Source organism: Cheilinus undulatus, linkage group 17, assembly GCF_018320785.1.
Source record: "Cheilinus undulatus linkage group 17, ASM1832078v1, whole genome shotgun sequence".
Classification (NCBI taxonomy): domain Eukaryota; kingdom Metazoa; phylum Chordata; class Actinopteri; order Labriformes; family Labridae; genus Cheilinus; species Cheilinus undulatus.
In genome coordinates, this window is record NC_054881.1 from 18,960,857 (window position 1) to 18,978,609 (window position 17,753).

At 40.4% G+C, this 17,753-nt stretch overlaps 1 protein-coding gene across 4 annotated transcripts in view; it reads left to right on the top strand.

Annotated features, from left to right (window-relative positions):
* tjp2a (tight junction protein 2a (zona occludens 2)) overlaps window positions 1-16,540 on the top strand; it is a 63,757-nt gene extending 47,217 nt beyond the window's left edge. For 3 of the 4 annotated variants that reach the window (XM_041810693.1, XM_041810690.1, XM_041810691.1), the window contains exons 4-25: window positions 519-643; window positions 1,452-1,554; window positions 1,738-2,509; window positions 2,697-2,800; window positions 3,672-3,825; window positions 7,185-7,296; window positions 8,131-8,261; window positions 8,351-8,438; window positions 8,555-8,705; window positions 9,175-9,283; window positions 9,381-9,600; window positions 9,780-9,967; window positions 10,075-10,170; window positions 10,294-10,373; window positions 10,451-10,661; window positions 10,862-10,962; window positions 11,085-11,309; window positions 11,939-12,040; window positions 12,559-12,765; window positions 13,131-13,208; window positions 14,082-14,167; window positions 14,268-16,539. In XM_041810693.1, the coding sequence (XP_041666627.1) occupies window positions 519-643; window positions 1,452-1,554; window positions 1,738-2,509; window positions 2,697-2,800; window positions 3,672-3,825; window positions 7,185-7,296; window positions 8,131-8,261; window positions 8,351-8,438; window positions 8,555-8,705; window positions 9,175-9,283; window positions 9,381-9,600; window positions 9,780-9,967; window positions 10,075-10,170; window positions 10,294-10,373; window positions 10,451-10,661; window positions 10,862-10,962; window positions 11,085-11,309; window positions 11,939-12,040; window positions 12,559-12,765; window positions 13,131-13,208; window positions 14,082-14,167; window positions 14,268-14,424 (3,600 nt within the window). In that variant the 3' untranslated portion in view covers window positions 14,425-16,539. Of the gene's footprint in view, window positions 1-518; window positions 644-1,451; window positions 1,555-1,737; window positions 2,510-2,696; window positions 2,801-3,671; window positions 3,826-7,184; window positions 7,297-8,130; window positions 8,262-8,350; window positions 8,439-8,554; window positions 8,706-9,174; window positions 9,284-9,380; window positions 9,601-9,779; window positions 9,968-10,074; window positions 10,171-10,293; window positions 10,374-10,450; window positions 10,662-10,861; window positions 10,963-11,084; window positions 11,310-11,938; window positions 12,041-12,558; window positions 12,766-13,130; window positions 13,209-14,081; window positions 14,168-14,267 lie in introns of all 4 variants that reach the window. The other variant, XM_041810692.1, reaches the window with a different exon arrangement.
* The last annotated feature ends 1,213 nt before the right edge of the window (window positions 16,541-17,753 follow it).

A 17,753-nucleotide genomic window follows, 5' to 3' on the forward strand; every position in this document is an offset into this window, starting at 1 on the left:
GACAGAGGGGTGAATAGTGCGGGTTTTTTCTTTTTTTAAGTACAGATGGGAGGGAGGGGATAAAGAGACAGGGTCATCAAATCTCTGACCTAATCTCATCTGGAAAAACTGGAGCAGAGGCAGGTAGAATCACCCAAAGCCGAAAAAACATCTCCAAAGACATAAGGCGCCTTTAGAAACTGCAAAATTTCACATCCTATCATGTAATGCATAATAGCAAGACTTAATCGATACTTGAGATGATTTTGACAGCAAGATTAGGCACTGTTGAAGACTACAGACCTTAGGCATGCAGGCATGAACTGCTGCAGCGTCATACATGACTCCCCTATGCTCAACAGTAATCACAATCAGAGTCAAAATCCCTGTAATCGCCCCATACAATAAACATGCAGCCATGATAATACTGTTTGAGCTCACCCACACACCACAGGGATTACAGGATCTCTAACGCATACTCAGCAAAGCAGAGGAGATGAAGATTCAACTTCATTTGAATGTTTTCTTTTTGTTCTCAGGATCCAAAGATGGGCTTTGGCATCGCAGTGTCAGGAGGTCGGGACAACCCGAACGATGAGAGCGGAGAAACATCCATCGTGGTCTCTGATGTCCTGCAGGGAGGACCGGCCGATGGCTTGTTGTTGTGCGTGATGTTGTTGGTCATAACTTAGAATAAATCCCTCAAGTTCACACACAATGCACTCAGTAAACATTTACAGGCTATAGAGCAGTTTCCCTGCTGTTTAACATCACTATACTGAAAAATTAAATGTGGGTCATTTAGATTGAACAGATGATGTTTACACTTTTGACATACCTTTCTATTTTTTCAGTACAAACATTTTTGGATAAATGCAACCCATTGCAACACAGGAGTTGCATAATATGACCCATTAAAGAGAATTGTGGTTATAATACAAACTAATGTCTACAATATTTAACCTCCCATTATGTTTTTTACATTTTGGTGACTTTTTGTGCCTATTTGGTTCCAGCCCTTTTGGAATTTGTCCATTTGATTCCAGCGACTGTACTGGCTAAACTTAATCCTCAGGAGTAAATCTCCCGGTCCAAGTACAACACTTAAAGTGATTATTTTTGCCACTGAAAGGCTCAGATTTGTATTCAAGAGACTGACAACATTATACTACGGATAAATACAGAGACCTCTTTTTTAAGGTTAAGAGGCTCTTTTTGAAATCAGAACAGTTTTTAAATTGCTCACTTCAAAGTCACAGCACCATGTTTTTACTGCTCTAAAGAATTATCTTCCTATTTGAAACAGTCACATTTTTTGGAAAGGCTTCATTGAACATCTTTGAAATATGTTAAACTAAGGGTTTATATACTATAAAGTCTGCAGTGAATTCCATCTTTGATTTTGTCAAAAAACAACTATTTTCTATGAAGTTTAGAGGGTTTTGCTCATGTCAGTGTATTTTTGTGTTTAGTGAGAACGACCGAGTCATCCAGGTGAACGCCATCCCCATGGAGGGAGTCATCCACTCCTTTGCGGTGTCGACACTCAGGAAGTGTGGCAAAGTTGCAAAAATTGTAAGAGAAGCTTTTTTTTTAATTCAGTTCTAGTTAATGTTTTATTACTAAATCAGTTATGAAGGTTGGCTTTCAAGTCATAACAGTGTGACTATGAAGAATGAAAATGTAGAAATGAGATTTAAGTGATTAATTTGTTTGAATATACTTTGACAATTTTTTTTTTTTTTTTTTAATTAACAGACTGTGAAAAGGCCCAGAAAAGTCCCAGTCAACCTCCTGAATCGTCCCCCATCACCTGATGACAGAGTCTTTAACACCGACTACAATGATGACTACAACTACGACCAGGACCGCCGTAGTGTCTACAGTGGGCGCAGTGGTGGTGGCCGGGATCACAGCATGGAGAGAGAGCGAGGCGGAGGAGGCTACATGGACTCTGGCTACCAAACACGTGAGCGTGACTATGACAGGGACTATGACCGGCGGGAACGTGGCAGGAGTATGGAGAGAGACCTGAGTCCAGACCGGCAGTACAGGAGAGACGGCAGCAGAGGGCGCATGTTGGATAAAGAACGCAGCCCAGATCGCCGCTACAAGAGCGACCACATGCTGGACCGGGACTACAGCCCAGACAGAAGATACAGAGATCACAGCCCTGATCGCCGCTATCGCAGTGAGCGAGCCCTGGACAGGGAGTACAGCCCAGACAGACGCTACCGAAGTGAACGGACCCTGGATCGCACCAACAGCCCAGACCTGCGCCGCAGACGGGACAGCCACAGCCCGGCAAGAGGACATGGACGAGACAGCAGCTTTGAAAGAGGGCGTGAGCGTGCCCCTTCAGACCCCAGAAAATACGAAGAGCCGCTGAGAAGGAGTGGGAGTAGAGACCGCCTTGACCGCACGCCGTCACCTGCAGCAATGCCTATCCCTCTGCCCCGCCCTGCCCGGGACCTGGAGCCCCTGGAGAAACCCCTCAGTGTGCTGCTGCTGAAGAACCGACCAAATGAAGGTGAGATCCAACAAGCTTTGCTTACAGTTATTTTTGTCAAGGTAATAAAATACAAAAAAAAAATCGTTGGCAAAAAAAGTAGTTTAAAAAATATAATTTTAGAGTGTGGAGCGTAGGTAGGTTCTCAGCCTGCTAATGTGTTCTTGCTATTACATTTTTTCATTATCGTATTTTCTCCCATTCCCAGAATATGGCCTTCGTCTGGGCAGCCAGCTCTTCATCAAAGAGATGACCAGCACAGGACTGGCCAGTAGAGATGGGAATCTTCAGGAAGGGGACATTATTTTAAAGGTAAGATTAAAATTTAACATCATAAATAAGCTCTCATTATTGGTTTGCAATTTAAGTCAATTTCCCTCTCTTAATTGCTTTGTCTTGTAAACATCAAGGCCCAAAGCTACTTAATTTTCAGCTATGAAAACAGCAGATCCTGACACTCCATAGGACAAAGCAAGACACATTAAGGAACAGTATTAAACACACTATCAGAATTTGTTTACACCCGCGGTTCTCAACTGGCCTGGTCTCAGGTCTTACCACCATGTCTTTAATGAGAAATATCAGTCCAAATTAATGACCAGTATTACAGTTTGGACCATAGATTAAAAAAAAAAACAGGAGACTAAGCAAAGAGACAGGACAAAAAAAACTTATAATAAAAGTGCATTTATGTGTAAAGTTTATTTTATTCAATTTTTATGTCTACAAGAAAATTTTGGTTGGAGTTAAGGTATGTAATATTAAGCCTAGTAGCATAAAGCAGAACAAATTCTTAACTACCAGTGTGTCCTTACTCTTAAACACAGACGGGCTACAGCACAAGCAAAATTGCAGAGCTTTTTTGAGAGTTGAAGCTCAACTCCTGGATGAATATTTGCTAAAATTGGCTGGCATTCTTAATAAAATTATATCAATCTCAGTTGTTTTGGGAGTTGCTCTATCTATTAACTTTGTACCCTAAATACCACAATCGTTTTTCCCTCACATTGTCTGAGTTTGATATTCTGGGGGCCAGATGGGAAGCTGTGAGAGGCTGGGTGTAGCTCTCAGGCTGCCAGTTGAGAAGTGTTTTAGGAGTTGTGCTGTTACATAATCTTAAGTAGTTAGAGCACTAATTAGCAGCTGACTGTATCCCATTATTTCTCTTTTCTCTCTCGATCAGATAAACGGCACAGTGACAGAAAACCTGTCTCTCTCTGACGCCGGGAAGCTGATAGAGAAGTCTCGGGGGAAACTGCAGCTGGTGGTGCAGAGAGACAAACGGCAGGTGCTGATCCGAGTCCCCCCGATGGTCGACAGCGACTCTGAGCTCGATGGTGAGAGTCTCTCGAATCTGAAAAGCAGCAGATCCTACCCAGTGTAAAGAAAAAGCTGGCCACCATCATCATATACAACTTCACTATATATGAACTTCATCCAATCAACCGTGGAAACATCTCTGCTGCTTCTGCAGCCTCTGTGTATCTGTCCATCAAATCTGTTTTCATTCATCAAATAAACGTTTTACTCACACATCCGCTTTAGTGGATATTTTGTGTTTACTAAAAAAACACCATGAGCTAACCAGAGATCCACCAAGCTCTCATCATCATCACTGACTACCACCATCAGTCTTTTATACCTGTTTTTGGTGTCACATGACCAGATGTGGTGCTCTGATTGGTCAGGGCGGATCTAGATATGGGGTGTGAGTGGATTGTTCGCTGACCTAATGTTTGCAGGGAGGTGGGGGGAAATAGCCGGAAGACTTGTGACCCACTTTGTCTGCTTTTGGGACTCTGTTTGTGAGAGAGTGTGTATTTGCTTGTGTGAAAGTACTCACTCCCCGCAGGCAGGGTGATCTAATCCGTCATCATAATCCCGCTATTGGATATGACAGGATTTTCATTATATTAAGGTTCGCACCGCAGCAGCCCTCTGGTTCCTGCCGTCCAGGATTGCTCTGTGTAGAGATCTCTGAGAACAATAGGAACTGATTGTGTGTGAGTCAGTACGTTTACATGCACTGTTAAGCTACACTTTTAGCTTAATTAGGATATTCAGATAGACTACTGTCCCTGTCCCAGCATATCAGCACCAAGGGAAATTTCATCTCTGGACAGAAGTATGTCCGACTGCGCTGTGCTCTGTGGTGATATGCATTTTTCCTGCAAGCTACTGTTGGATCTCACTTTGCAGGGCTAATGAATTGGCCAGATTCCATGTCTGTCATCAGGTAGATCCATCTTGGAAAAATCCAGTCTGAAATGTTTTTACCTAGTCTGAGAAATTACAATCAGCGTCTTTTAAGGAGGAAAAGGCGGTAGCTATGTGCGAGGTTTAGTTGCACTGCAAGGTGGTAAACAATGGCTGAAGAGATTAGCCATGATGTAGCTATAGCAGCAGTTTTACCAGAGCTGAAGGACATTTTTTAATTAAAGAAGAGCATGGAACTGCACTGAAAGCTTTTTGTTTTAGGAGGGGACAATGTTTTCGTTTTTCCAGGGTGGCTCCAGCATAAGTTTGGTCTTACTACAGATAATGCAAACTGGTAAACAAAGGCTGCCGCTGTTAAAGCCATTAGCTCAGGTGTGGCCATTTTTGTCAGATCTGGACAACATGAGATGTTTTTGCCCTGCTACTGAGCCATTTCAGCCGAGTTTTGATTTACCAACTGGCTCCACCATCAGTAAACTACCAAATCGCCTGCCTGTTGAGCCCACATTATTTACTGTAGCTTATATGCCCACCATGTGATTATTCTTTGTAACTCTGAGTGGCCTGTAATGAATCAGACCTTCCAAAAATATTTTGAAAGGTCCTGCCCTTCCTAAACACTGGCATATCTAATTCAATCAATGCATAAACAGCCAATCTGACATGGACCTAGTTCTGGTTGACCTTGCAAACAAGTTAACAAACAGCTTACTGGTTGTACGTAAAACGGTGAAAACATGAACAATTTTACAGATCTATAAATTTCATGCATGCATGACTCTGTACTTCTGGTACAAACACGCTGCAAGTCATTGATTTACCTCATGGTGAAATCTGAAGGCAGACAACAACACAACTTCTGCTATGCTTAGCATATATCCAGCTTGACATTCAGGTCAAAGCCTGCTTGGAGTATTCACAGAATACCTAATCGCATTATCTAGGAGTGGTATTCTGAGTTAGTACGATTTCAGTTTGACTGATGTTCATATGCATTTTAAAGGTCCTTTCATATTGGGTCCGTCGGTCCTGATTGGAGTACACTTGAGCCTAGAAAATGGTTTTGTTTAGTCAATTTGAAAGGAGGCTTGCTGCATCCAGGCAGCAGGCCCAAGTCTGTTTGGAGTGGTGAAATCAAGCATGGTTTACTGTAAAATCCAATGTGTAACCTACACTTTTATTTACCGATTTTTTCATGTTTGATGCCATTTATAGACCAGGACGACTTATTTAAAATGTTGAGACACATGTTTATTTCCCAAAATGCCCATCCATTGTGTATTGTAAGGAGCTGCTTCATCTCCTCTCAGAATGTGTTGAAGACATAACGACACAGACCACCTTGGTACGGTTTGGTGCCACTTTTTATCTGCTTTTCCCCTTTGTAAGCTTATACCTGTGCATTTAGATAATTTTTAACAGTTAAGTTAATAAACCATGTGGCGCACTAGTTTGATAGAACAGTAAGGACAACAGGTGACAGGTAGTAGATACGCAGACGCCATAGGGTGAAAACAGAAGTACTGAAAGAACGACAAAGTTGCACAGAAAACTGCATGTGGTGGAACCTTTTCTCCCCATAGAGAGATTTCAAAAACAGACTGTGGCTTATGTACCAGTGGGACTTGTATTCCATATTCCACGTTATGTGAACTCTGGCATGGTACGCGTGAGATGTGAATGCAACCATGCTCTAATACGGGACAGAAAGTCACAGCAGCATCACAAAAATACTAAACTTCCTTCACCGGTTCGGCAGTTCCTCCACACTTTTCCAAATGTAATGTGCAAATCAGTAGAATCTAGACAACAAACAGGGCTGTTATGACTTAAAGATGATGACGCATGCAAGCTTACCTCTTTTGAGTTCTTGGTATATTTGCAAACTAGCTTCATGCATCCTGCCACCTTCCGAATCAGACTGAGTGTGTATGTAAGTGCAATCGGGCACGGGACAATACTGATGTGAAAGCAGACCAGTAGGGGCGAGCGAGGAGGGGAGCCGGGAGGCATCTGTGCCAAGGCACAATAAAAGATTATCGTGTCAAGTATGAAAGCACCAGAAAAGTCCAATTTGAGTTGGACACAGCAGTTTGACTATTTGCAACTTTATGTAAATATACTGAATCTGTCTGTCCGGGATGTTCAGCTCGAAGTCCTTCATCAACCCTGCTGTCTTAAAAGAATGGAAATGAATCTACCTTTAATTCTTACTTTTGATTTTGATATGTCCTGTTAAGTTTCACATCCCAGATTATCTGAGCTGCTTTTACTTTATTTACTGGTCTAATCTACTTCTATTTCTGTTATGTAACCTTCATTTGTTTGGTACCTTTGTATTCTTTCTCTGCTTCCCTGACCTGTGGGCCGATTGAATTATGTAATTACTAAGTACAGATGCGTCAAGGAGAAGCTCTTTTAGGCAAGTTTAATTATTCATTATTTTGCTTCAGAAATTATTGTTGTTTTTATGTTGCAGATATCTCTGAAATAGAGTCGTACCGCTCCTATTCGCCACAGGATGACAGGCGAGGGCATCACTCAGACCTCTCCTCCCACTCCTCCAATGAGAGGCTTCGAGACAAGCCCAGGTAAGCTGACATCAAATATTGCTACAGCAGAAGAAAGTATTTCTCCACCTGAAGATGCAATAGCATGATTTGAGCTTCAGACATCTTTAGATGATCAAAGCTAAAAAGAGTCTAACTCTGCTTATTTATCCCTAGTGATTTTATTATCTGTGTGTTAAATACAGCAGAAAAATGGGGATAATGCAGGATTATGTTGATTTGTGCTTCATGAAGCTTAGCCGACCCTTCACATTAAATTAATGAGGAGGAATTCCTCTACATCCACTATGTGCACTAACAACTGTCTGTATATGAATGTTTTCAGCCCTTTTTACATTTATTCTGACCAAAATCTGATGGGATCATTGCTCTTGTCTTGAGGAGTGTTTCACTTCTCTTCAAGATATAGTTTTCTTTTGACTAAAATGTTTATGGACGTAAGACTTGCTTTAGAAACCCAATGAGCTTTGAACACAGTTCCCAGTATTTCAACTGAATTTGCATCAAGCTGAGCCATGAAAAGTATGCCAGTGTGCTTTCTAAACCAGAGATTCCCAGAGTGTTGCCCATAAGCAGGCATAGAAACTTTAAATAAAGTCAATGCACAATTCTTGAGCCACATGAGCCGGCTAAAGTGCTTTACAGAGAAAGGCAAGATACAAATAAACATATTTACACATAGAACACAGCACGATAAAAGAGACTGTGCTAATTTTCAGGCTTCATTTTTCTTATGATTGCGGGCTGCCCTATGAAAGTCCCCACCTTAACTCAACTTTACCGACCTGACTATTTAAATCAGCTCTTGAAAAGATTTGATGAGTTTTTAAATGTGTTATTTTTATTTTTTACTAGGGAAGATCCACCTAACAGGCTGGCAAAAATGGGAGCCATGCCCACGCCATTCAGAGCCCCGGACAGAGCAGCAGAAGACACGCCCCCTTTACAGGCAGAGAGGGAGGATCCGCGATCAGAAACGCCACCAGGTAAACACGCATCTCCCTCTGAATATTAAAAGCCTTTATCATTAAACAGTGCTGTGCAGATTAACAAGACTGTCTTATTTCTGTTTCAGCTGTCCCACCACATAATGTCGCCCCAAAGGTTCACGCTCCTCCAAAGGTGCCGCTGAAGCCGAGCATAGAGGACCTGGAAGTTTATGGGTCAGTATGTCGAATAAACAGGTTTTTTTTAATCAGCTCTCTCTGTTAGCTCAGTTAGAGCTGATCTTTCCTTTTTTGTATAGCAACGTAATATGAATTTTGTTTCTATCATCCAGGCCAAACACGGTGATGGTTCAGTTCCAAAAAGGAGACAGCGTGGGTCTGAGACTGGCAGGAGGAAATGATGTCGGTATTTTCATCGCTGGTGTTCAGGAGGATAGTGCAGCAGAGCAAGAAGGCCTTCGCACAGGAGATCAGATCATGAAAGTGAGACTTCTTTTATTATGCATGCAGATTAAATATTCAGTAAAAAACAGATTTCTGTTAGCTTAATGAATCCTTACTTTACTCTAACAGGTTGTGGTAGCAGTGACTGAATTAACATAAGTGAAAATGTAGACTTAAAAAAACAAGTGTTCTGCAGAGGTAAAATAAAAATGTTGGAGAAACAAAATCTGCAAAACAAAAATGCAATCTAAACTAGGGATTAGATGCTGCTACCACACAAACATTGTTGATTTGTCAAGCCTGACAGATTATTGTTGCGCTGTCTGAGGGTTCATCAGTTCATGATGGGCTTAATGAGAAGTAATCAGCCCTTTATTTACTCCACAGCCTGACAGAAGTGCTGTGTCCTTCCCAATCCTTTGTTTACAAATGTCAAAGTCATGTTTACTTTTGCATTTTCTTTAAAATTATCTTTTTAATAGCGTCTTGTCTGTTTTGTTTTATTAAGGTGAACAATGTAGACTTTCGAGGAATGGTGCGGGAAGATGCTGTCCTCTACCTGCTTGAGGTTCCTAAAGGAGAAGATGTTACCATTCTCGCCCAGAGCAAACCAGAAGGTATTTTTAGTTAATAGTTTAGTTTTGATTTGCCCTTGTGATGCAAATGTCAACCTAGAATTACTGAAGGCTTTTTTTTTCCCTTTGTTTTTTTTAGTGTACAAGGACATTTTAGCATCTGGCAGAGGTGACTCTTTCTACATAAGGACTCACTTTGAATATGAGAAGGAGGCTCCTCAGAGTCTTCCCTTCAGCAGAGGAGAAATCTTCAAAGTGACAGACACTCTTTATGATGGTAAACTCGGCAACTGGCTGGCAATCCGCTCTGACAAAGACAACCAGCTGCTGGAGAAAGGAATTATCCCCAACAAGAGCAGGTGTGTGCCGGAGGGCTGGGTCTGTTTCTAATAGGTGTAGTATTTTAGCCAGAGCAATGCCAGGTCAGCTCTACAGTCCAAAATTGAAAGGCTTCACACTTACATGGAGTTATTACTAACATCGAAAATTGAGATTTACTTAGCAAATGTGTAAAGTGTTTTTTTATTTCATTTTACAGGGCAGAGCAAATGGCTAACGTGCAGAATGCTGCTCGGGCTGCATCAGGTAATGACAGAGGAGACTTCTGGAGGCTAAGAGGTCAAAGGGCAGCGAAAAAGAAAGACTTACGTAAGAGCCGAGAGGATCTGAGTGCAGCGCCTGTTACAACACGATTCCCCGCTTATGAGAGAGTGGTGTTACGAGAAGGTACCCAAAAAATAACCCTTGACCTATTTCTTTTACACGTTTCAAGTTTGAATTTTCCTATTAAGTGTACTTGTGGATTAATTTATGCTGTTTCATGTTTCTTTCAGCTGGTTTCAGGAGGCCTGTGGTGATTTTTGGGCCCATTTCTGATGCTGTGAATGACAAATTGGCCAATGACCTTCCTAACGAGTTTGTCGTTGCCAGTAAGAGCTTCCATTATCTTACTATTGAAGTTGTCATACATTTGTCTGTCCCCTACCAATCAATGACATATTCCTGCATATTTAGCTCATTCTAGACTGATTATGATCTCCTTTCTCTTTTAGAAACGGAGCCCAAAGATGCAGGAAGTGAGAAATCTTCCGGGGTTGTGCGACTCAACACCATTAGACAAATCATTGAACAGGTGTGATACAAAAAAATGCAGCTTTATTAATCTTTCTTAAACGATCAAATGCTCATCCAATTTGTCTTCTTCCTTAGGACCGCCACGCTCTCCTGGATGTGACCCCCAAAGCTGTAGACACTCTGAACTACACACAGTGGTATCCTATCGTCGTCTTCCTGAACCCGGACAGCAAGCAGGGCGTTAAGACCATGAGGAACCGCCTCATGCCTGGATCCAGCAGAAGTGCACGCAAACTGTACGAGCAGGCCGTTAAGCTGAGGAAAACCTGCTCACATCTTTTCACTGGTAGGTTTGATTTTAAAACTGTAAGAGGTGTATGAAAGTCCACAGCCTGTTTAGATTCAGTTGAAACGATCAAAGTGTGCAATAATGTTTTTAATTAGGAAATGCCTTTTGAGGACATATTAGTTTAAAAGTAAGGAATGCCAATTACTTAACGTACTCACTGTGTTAACCCTTTTTTTTGTATGTTTTGTGCTCTTAAGCAACGATTGATCTGAACTCAGCCAATGACGCGTGGTATGGCAGTGTGAAAGACTCGATCCGGGAGCAGCAGGACAGAGCTGTGTGGGTTTGTGAGGGCAAGGTGAGTTGAACTGAATGTGATTTATTTTTCTCCTATATCTCATCACGTGAGCCACATTTGTTTTGTGTGTATTAAAAACACATTTTATTTATTTTTTTTTTTTTTTCACTCTGTCTCCTCAGCTGGACGGTTCAGAAGAGGACCTGGATCTCCATGACGACCGCATGTCCTACCTGTCAGCGATGAGTGCAGACTACCTGAGCATGGACAGTCGTCTAACCAGCGACTATGAAGACACAGCAGATGAAGGCGGGGCTTATACCGACAATGAGCTGGACGAGACATTGGACGAGCCACAGCCGATATCAGCGATCAGTCGATCATCAGAGCCCGTTATGCCAGACGAGGTAAGAATAGCTGCTCATATTAAAATATGTAACTGTGGTTTTTCTGCAGCATTTGGACCAAACAAATATTTGAGATCATGTTTCATCTTATGGGCAGTGCTTCTCGTCCTCCTCCTGATCAGCCAGGTTAACATCTGAATTATGTTGAGACAATCATAAATGTTAATCTAATCTCTGCCGTGCTCTCTTGCTGTCCTACAATACCAAATGCAGTGTGAATTGACAGAAGGGAATATGTAAAGTCCCACCATCACAGTGTCAGTATGAGTGCCTCAAGTTGTAAACTGAAGCTGTGCTGTCAACTGCAGAGCTTTTTTGAACCATAAAAACATCTATTTTAAGTGTAATACCAGTATTATTAGATGTAAAATTTCTATTAGCCGTACTTATCAGCAGTTACCATAATGATACCGTAATGATGAGGGATTTAGACCTGATCCTTTTCCCTTAATCGTCTCTGTCTATACTTTGAAGTGTGTTTAGTGCTGAACTTCAGGTTATTCGTTTCTGAGGGCCATTCCTGCATTTCAATTACAGCACACAGTTTGATTCATTTCACTAACCCTCATTTTCAGAATTTGTTTCTTTGCATAATCAGACCTTGACCTCCTGTGTTTGTGTTCATGTAGAAGCCTCACCCTGAACCCCGGGCTCGTGTCAGGTCAGGTAGCAGAGAGATGCTCAACAGAGAGCCCAGCCCTCCCCCCTCTTTTGTCCCTGAACCCCCTAAGGTGAGATCATCCCCCTTTTTACCTTCCATAAACTATTCATAACATCACTCAGCACATTTACACGCACATTTAAGCCAAACTGTGTTTATTTTACTTAACAAGCAGCCAACCAGTACGCCCTACGCTTCACTCTTGGTACAAATGCGATTCATGTTATCCCTCCAGCTTGTGGTGAACACAACTACTGCTATACTTTGCTTTTATGGTATAAGATCTCTTTGTCAAAGCCCAGCATGGAGGCTTTGGAGAATGCACTGAACGCCTAGTCCAAATTTGGGTCTGGATGAATAAATCGATCTGCAGCTGCATTATCTTTGTATATTATTCTGACTTTAAGAATTGAATTTGATTTTAGTCAGATTTACAGGTTTACATGCGTTTTCAAAGTTCCATTTGAAATAACAATAACTTAACCTTCTTAATTGCCGATAAACATACTGACTATCTAGCCTTTCCTCAGATGAAACGGCTAAATCAAAGAGTAAAATTGTCCACACATTCACTGATCCTCTCTACAGGTGCGTGCTCAGACCCGAACAGAGTCATCGAGGAGCTACGACTCCCATTCCAGCAGCACCATCAGCAGTGATGCTGCAGGTGGGAACAAACCAGCTCCCCCGCCTGTAGCTCTGAAGCCCAGCATCACCCGCCTGAACCACCCGTCAGAGGAGCAGAGCCCAGAAGTGGAGGAGGAGGACCCTGCAAACAAATCCTTCCTGGGCAAGGTTGGCTTCATATTTTTCACTTTAACACCCAACAGAGCAACTCCTGTTCTGATCTTTTGCATCATTTCCTCTTTGAGAAATATTCTCACTGTTTCCCTCTTTTGCTCTTTCTGCCTCTAATAAAAAAGAGAATGGGTGACCAGGTAACTGAATGTGTAAACATTTGTCTTGAATGTTTGTATCCCTGCTCTTAAATCCACCATTACCCATCACAGATCAACAGTGTTTACTGCCAACTTCATTTCATTAACACATTAAACCATGAGTCACTTTTTTATGAATCATTCCATCATGTGGATGCAACCCTTTCCTTATTAAATCATTAAGAGTAAAATGCTGTTTGACATGGGCTTGATTTCTCCTAGATCAAAGCTTTTGAGAAGATGGACCACTTGGCCCGAGCTCAGAGGATGCTGGAGCTGCAGGAGGCAGAAAATGCTCGAGTAAGTGCTGATTATTTTACCATTCGAGCCCAAAGTAAGGCCATATGGCTTGTGCAGTGCAGAAAACGCACAGTTAACTGAAATGTATGAAGGGCTCTGACAGGTTCAGTGGACACAGTGCTTTCTTTTTAAGAAGTGAAAAGACAAAAAATCAGCGTAACTGCTTTTTTTTTCCCTTCATTTTGTGAGATCACTTTGCCTAATGCTGCAAATTTTCACAATGAAGAGAAAACTAAACCCACTAGAATCACCATGCAAGGTTTTGGAATGTGATGCTTTTTGCTAGTTTCCAAAAAGCACAAAAAATAATGAACTGAGTATGAAGAGACCTTAACAGCTGGAGTCCTTACCCAGGTCCAGCTGTTGAATGGCAATTAAAACTGTTTAATGGCTTTAACTAACAGGTTGAACTGGTGAAGACAGTGTGCATGAAACATGTAATAAGCTTTTCTTCTCTTTGTGCATCCATGGATTGCTTCTACATGGGGATAGTTATACTATTTTTTAGTCCTTTGCCTGTCACACCTCATAGGCCAGCTTTGTTTTTGTTGTTTTTGGTGAGGGTCACCTCTGCTATTTTTATTGACACTTGTGACTGAAAGCACAAAAAGTTGTTGACAGCTACAAGCACTGTCATAAATATGAATACAATCCCCTGACCTGGTTGCATTTTTCATGGTTTTGATGTCCCGTTTGATGTTTTCACTGTGAAAGATTTCTCCTAAATTAAATGTGTTCAGTATTGTAAATTTGATGAGTATCATGTCTCTAGATTGTTGCACATTTCAGCCCCTTGGTGTTTGAGTTCGGATGTCTTGTAGTGTTTAATTCAAACTTTGTGACATATCGGGGTCTCCTCTCTTCCCTCAACAGCTGGAAATTGCCCAGAAGCATCCGGACATCTACGCTGTCCCAATAAAACTGCCAAAACCCAACCTCAACCGTCCACAACCAATAGGGTAAAGACATAAAAATGATTTTTTTAAATTTCAAAGGTTATTACTTATTTTTGTTAAATAAATTCTGTTGAATCATTGTTGTCTGCCTCTGTGTGATCAGTTCGAGCTCCAACCCCGACCAGCAGACTCCCTTCAGGCCACATTACTCAGAGAGCAAAGGACATGAGGAGGACGAGGCCGAGTACCGCCGACAGCTGGCCGAGCAGACCAAGAGGGGATACTACAACCCTCAGAAGTACAAAGACACCGAGCTGTAGGCAGGGAGACCAGGAAGTGACATCATCTGAGATCAGACTCCTCACTCCATCACTAAAAAAAGACAGTTTGTTCCTGCGGTAACAGATCCTGCAGCTGTATCTTCATGTAAACACAAAGAACTCTTTTTGTAGTCAAAGATTGCAGCTCTGGCTCACTGCTGTACATGTTCTCCACACAAGTTTGTACAAAATCCTTCTTTTTTCCAGGCCATAGACATGATTCTCCTTAATCCACCATGACTCTTCACAAACCTGATATTTCACAGTATATATTCTTTTATTGTGAGTCTGAAGAGGTTTTTGTTACATGTGAGGTTTTATTTTCCCCAAATTCATGAAATCAAGCAACAGTTTTTGTCTCTCATGCTTTACCATGACTTCTAAGTCGCACAGCTAAGCAGAACTTTGAACCTTGATTTAAATAAAGGAGAGAAGGCTGTAAAAGTCAAGTTTGTTGGGAAGAAGAAAATGTTTGAAAAACACTTCATTGAATAAAAACTAGGGATGTCAAGATGTATTGCATTAATCGCAATTAACTGATTCACAGTTAGTGCATTAATGTTTTTTTTCACATCCTTTACTGTCCCAGCAGCAAAGTCAGAAGTCATCTACACCTTTTGTTATCAAACACCATACCTTTTAACTGTTCACTTATTTCCTTTATAATCCATATCAAGTTTATTTTCCATGATGAACTTTGTTATAATCGCCAATCTACCTTGAATGGTAGATTGGCGATTTTTAGTCTCTTTCTGATTTGCAAGAGATTCAATATTCCTTACTAGATTAGTAGAAAAAAGCACAGAATCTGAAACATCTAGTGGTAGACCTTAGACCTTAGTAAACCTTAATAAAACTTTAGGGGTCAAATTGAGCATGAAAATGTGTCCAACCAATAGGGATGGAGCATAGTTGTTGTATTTCTGAGTGGCCACTACTTCATAAGAATTCAAAGTTTTACATCATCTTAAAAAATGTACTTTTCCATTATTGTAGCTAGGTCCTGGTCAGAAAATAACCAGGTCAAAACAGCATCATTTGAGGATAAATAGGCAGTAGCTACAGATGTGGTTTAGTTGAAACAACTGCCTGCAGAGCTTGCTTAATGTAGTTTACTCCTTGGTGGTGGTGCACACAACCTGATATGTTTTGTTGCTCTGATTGACCCATAATGAAAGTGGCAGACCGACATTGCATCCAGCCGCCCTCCTAGATTGTTTTTAAGGTTCTATCCTTCCCAAACACCTTCTATGGGCTGATGGAAACATTTCTCAAACAAAAAGATGTTTAGCTTTGTTACTGGGATGTTATGGTAAAGCTGAATCCTGTGCTGTAGTTGCAGGATAGACTGTAATCAGTTTCTTGGCTTTTTTGTGTCACCTGCCACTGGCTCGCTGTTCACTTGTTTAAGGTATCTGAAAAGCTACAAACATTCAGACTATAACGCAGGTTTTACAAAGTCTTCATCTTCTTCAGACTTCCACCAGGTCTTCTCTGATTAATTTTGCACCTCTTTGTTACTTATCAGTGATTTTTATTTACATCAACTAATGAAATATGTGTGTATTTTGGAAAAGTGGCATATTGACAAGTGCCTTGTATTTCTTGCGTTAGCTCAAATTGATAAACAATTGTACTATAGTAGCCACAGACACGGGACAAATGAGTATGCCTGATGTTTTAGTGGATTAAGGAGCAAACAAAAGATAGAGAGGTCATTTTTTAGACTTGGTGTCATTATTTGATTCAGTGCACTTCCATAGATCTGTGAGGTTGTGCAGGTGCCTGTAAAGATTTTCTCACAGCTGGACACAAAGACCAGGATAAAAATGTGACAGATTTTACTGCTCTTCAAGGATGAGTAGAAGATTGCTAGAAACATCAGATATTTTCTGGATCAGTTTCTTCTTTTTAGCTTCCAACCAGAGACAATCACATTGTTATTGTGTGTTTTTATATTGAATTAAAAACTGTCAAGTCTTTGTACATGGGAGCGTCTGGAATGTGGTGAAGACAATCATGTTTGATCAATTTCTTTTTAATGTTTGTTAGTTTGTGATTTTTCTTTTTTTTTAGCTTGTGATCTTAGTGTTTCAGAAGATATTCAAATAAATAAATAAATACAGCTCTTTTTTTACAAGCTGTTGTCTGTGCATGTCAGATTCCTTTGTTTGTGGAAGTTTTACTTCCTGAAAAAGGTGCTGTAGGCTGGCCAAACACTAGATGATTCTTTAATTTTATACGATTTTGAAATTGTAGGACAACAAAGACATCAAGACAGTTTCAAACTATTTTTCAACCTATAACATTCTGACTGCACACACCATACATCTCAGGCAGACCAATCCATGAGACCACAAACCTGCTGTCTGTTGAAACAATCTCACAGAAACCTGAGATCAAACATGACTCCAGAAGAAAAAAAACATGGAGGATGATCAGCAGCTGGCATATGTTACAGCTGCAGCAAAAAATATTTTAAAAAGTGAGGAAAAGAATGAGGGTTATACCTCGGCTGAGGTTAATGTTTTAGACATTCCCACATCAAATCATAATTCCTAACCCTCAGATGGTGTTAAATAACATCTTACACTCAGGATGTTCATGACCAAAAATGGCAGAAACAATATAAATAATACACATCAACATTTTTCCTAACTTCTTTGCATTTATTTTTTGTTCAAGGTCAGACTTGATCATTAATATCAAGTATTGATTAATTTTTGGATTGAACCCTTTAAAGGCCTGTTTAATTTAAAAAAAAAAAACAAAAAACAAAACTGATGTTTAATGTAAAATACACAAAAGATAAAATATTTTTCATACACTTTATGCAAATTAGATTTCCTTGCAGGAGATCAAAACAGCCTTGAATTTGCTGTATATGAGCAACAACTTTTATTTTTATGTATTTCTAATTTTTGAAATTGTAAGATTTTAATAGATTTTTACACTAAGGGTGTAAGTGGCTAACATGTATGAAGAGCATTTTATTCATGTATAATTGTATAATTTTTGGGAATTTAACCCACTTTAAGTGTGGAAAAAAATAGATTTTTGTAATGTGAAAAGAACAAGAAAAAGAAATATTTTTTTGATATACTACATGCAAACTATATTTTCTAGAAGGGGATTATCACAGCTTTGTATATGTTCATAATGAGAAACAACTTTGTTTTTTATGTTTTTTTTATTTTAAGAGTTAAATTAATTTTTATAATATAGAAAACCAGGAAAAAACATCCAATTGCTCCCCGTGCCAAATATGGGTAAATGGCTGACATTGATTGTGAGAAGTGGGACAAACTGCAAATTTGAAGCAATGACTC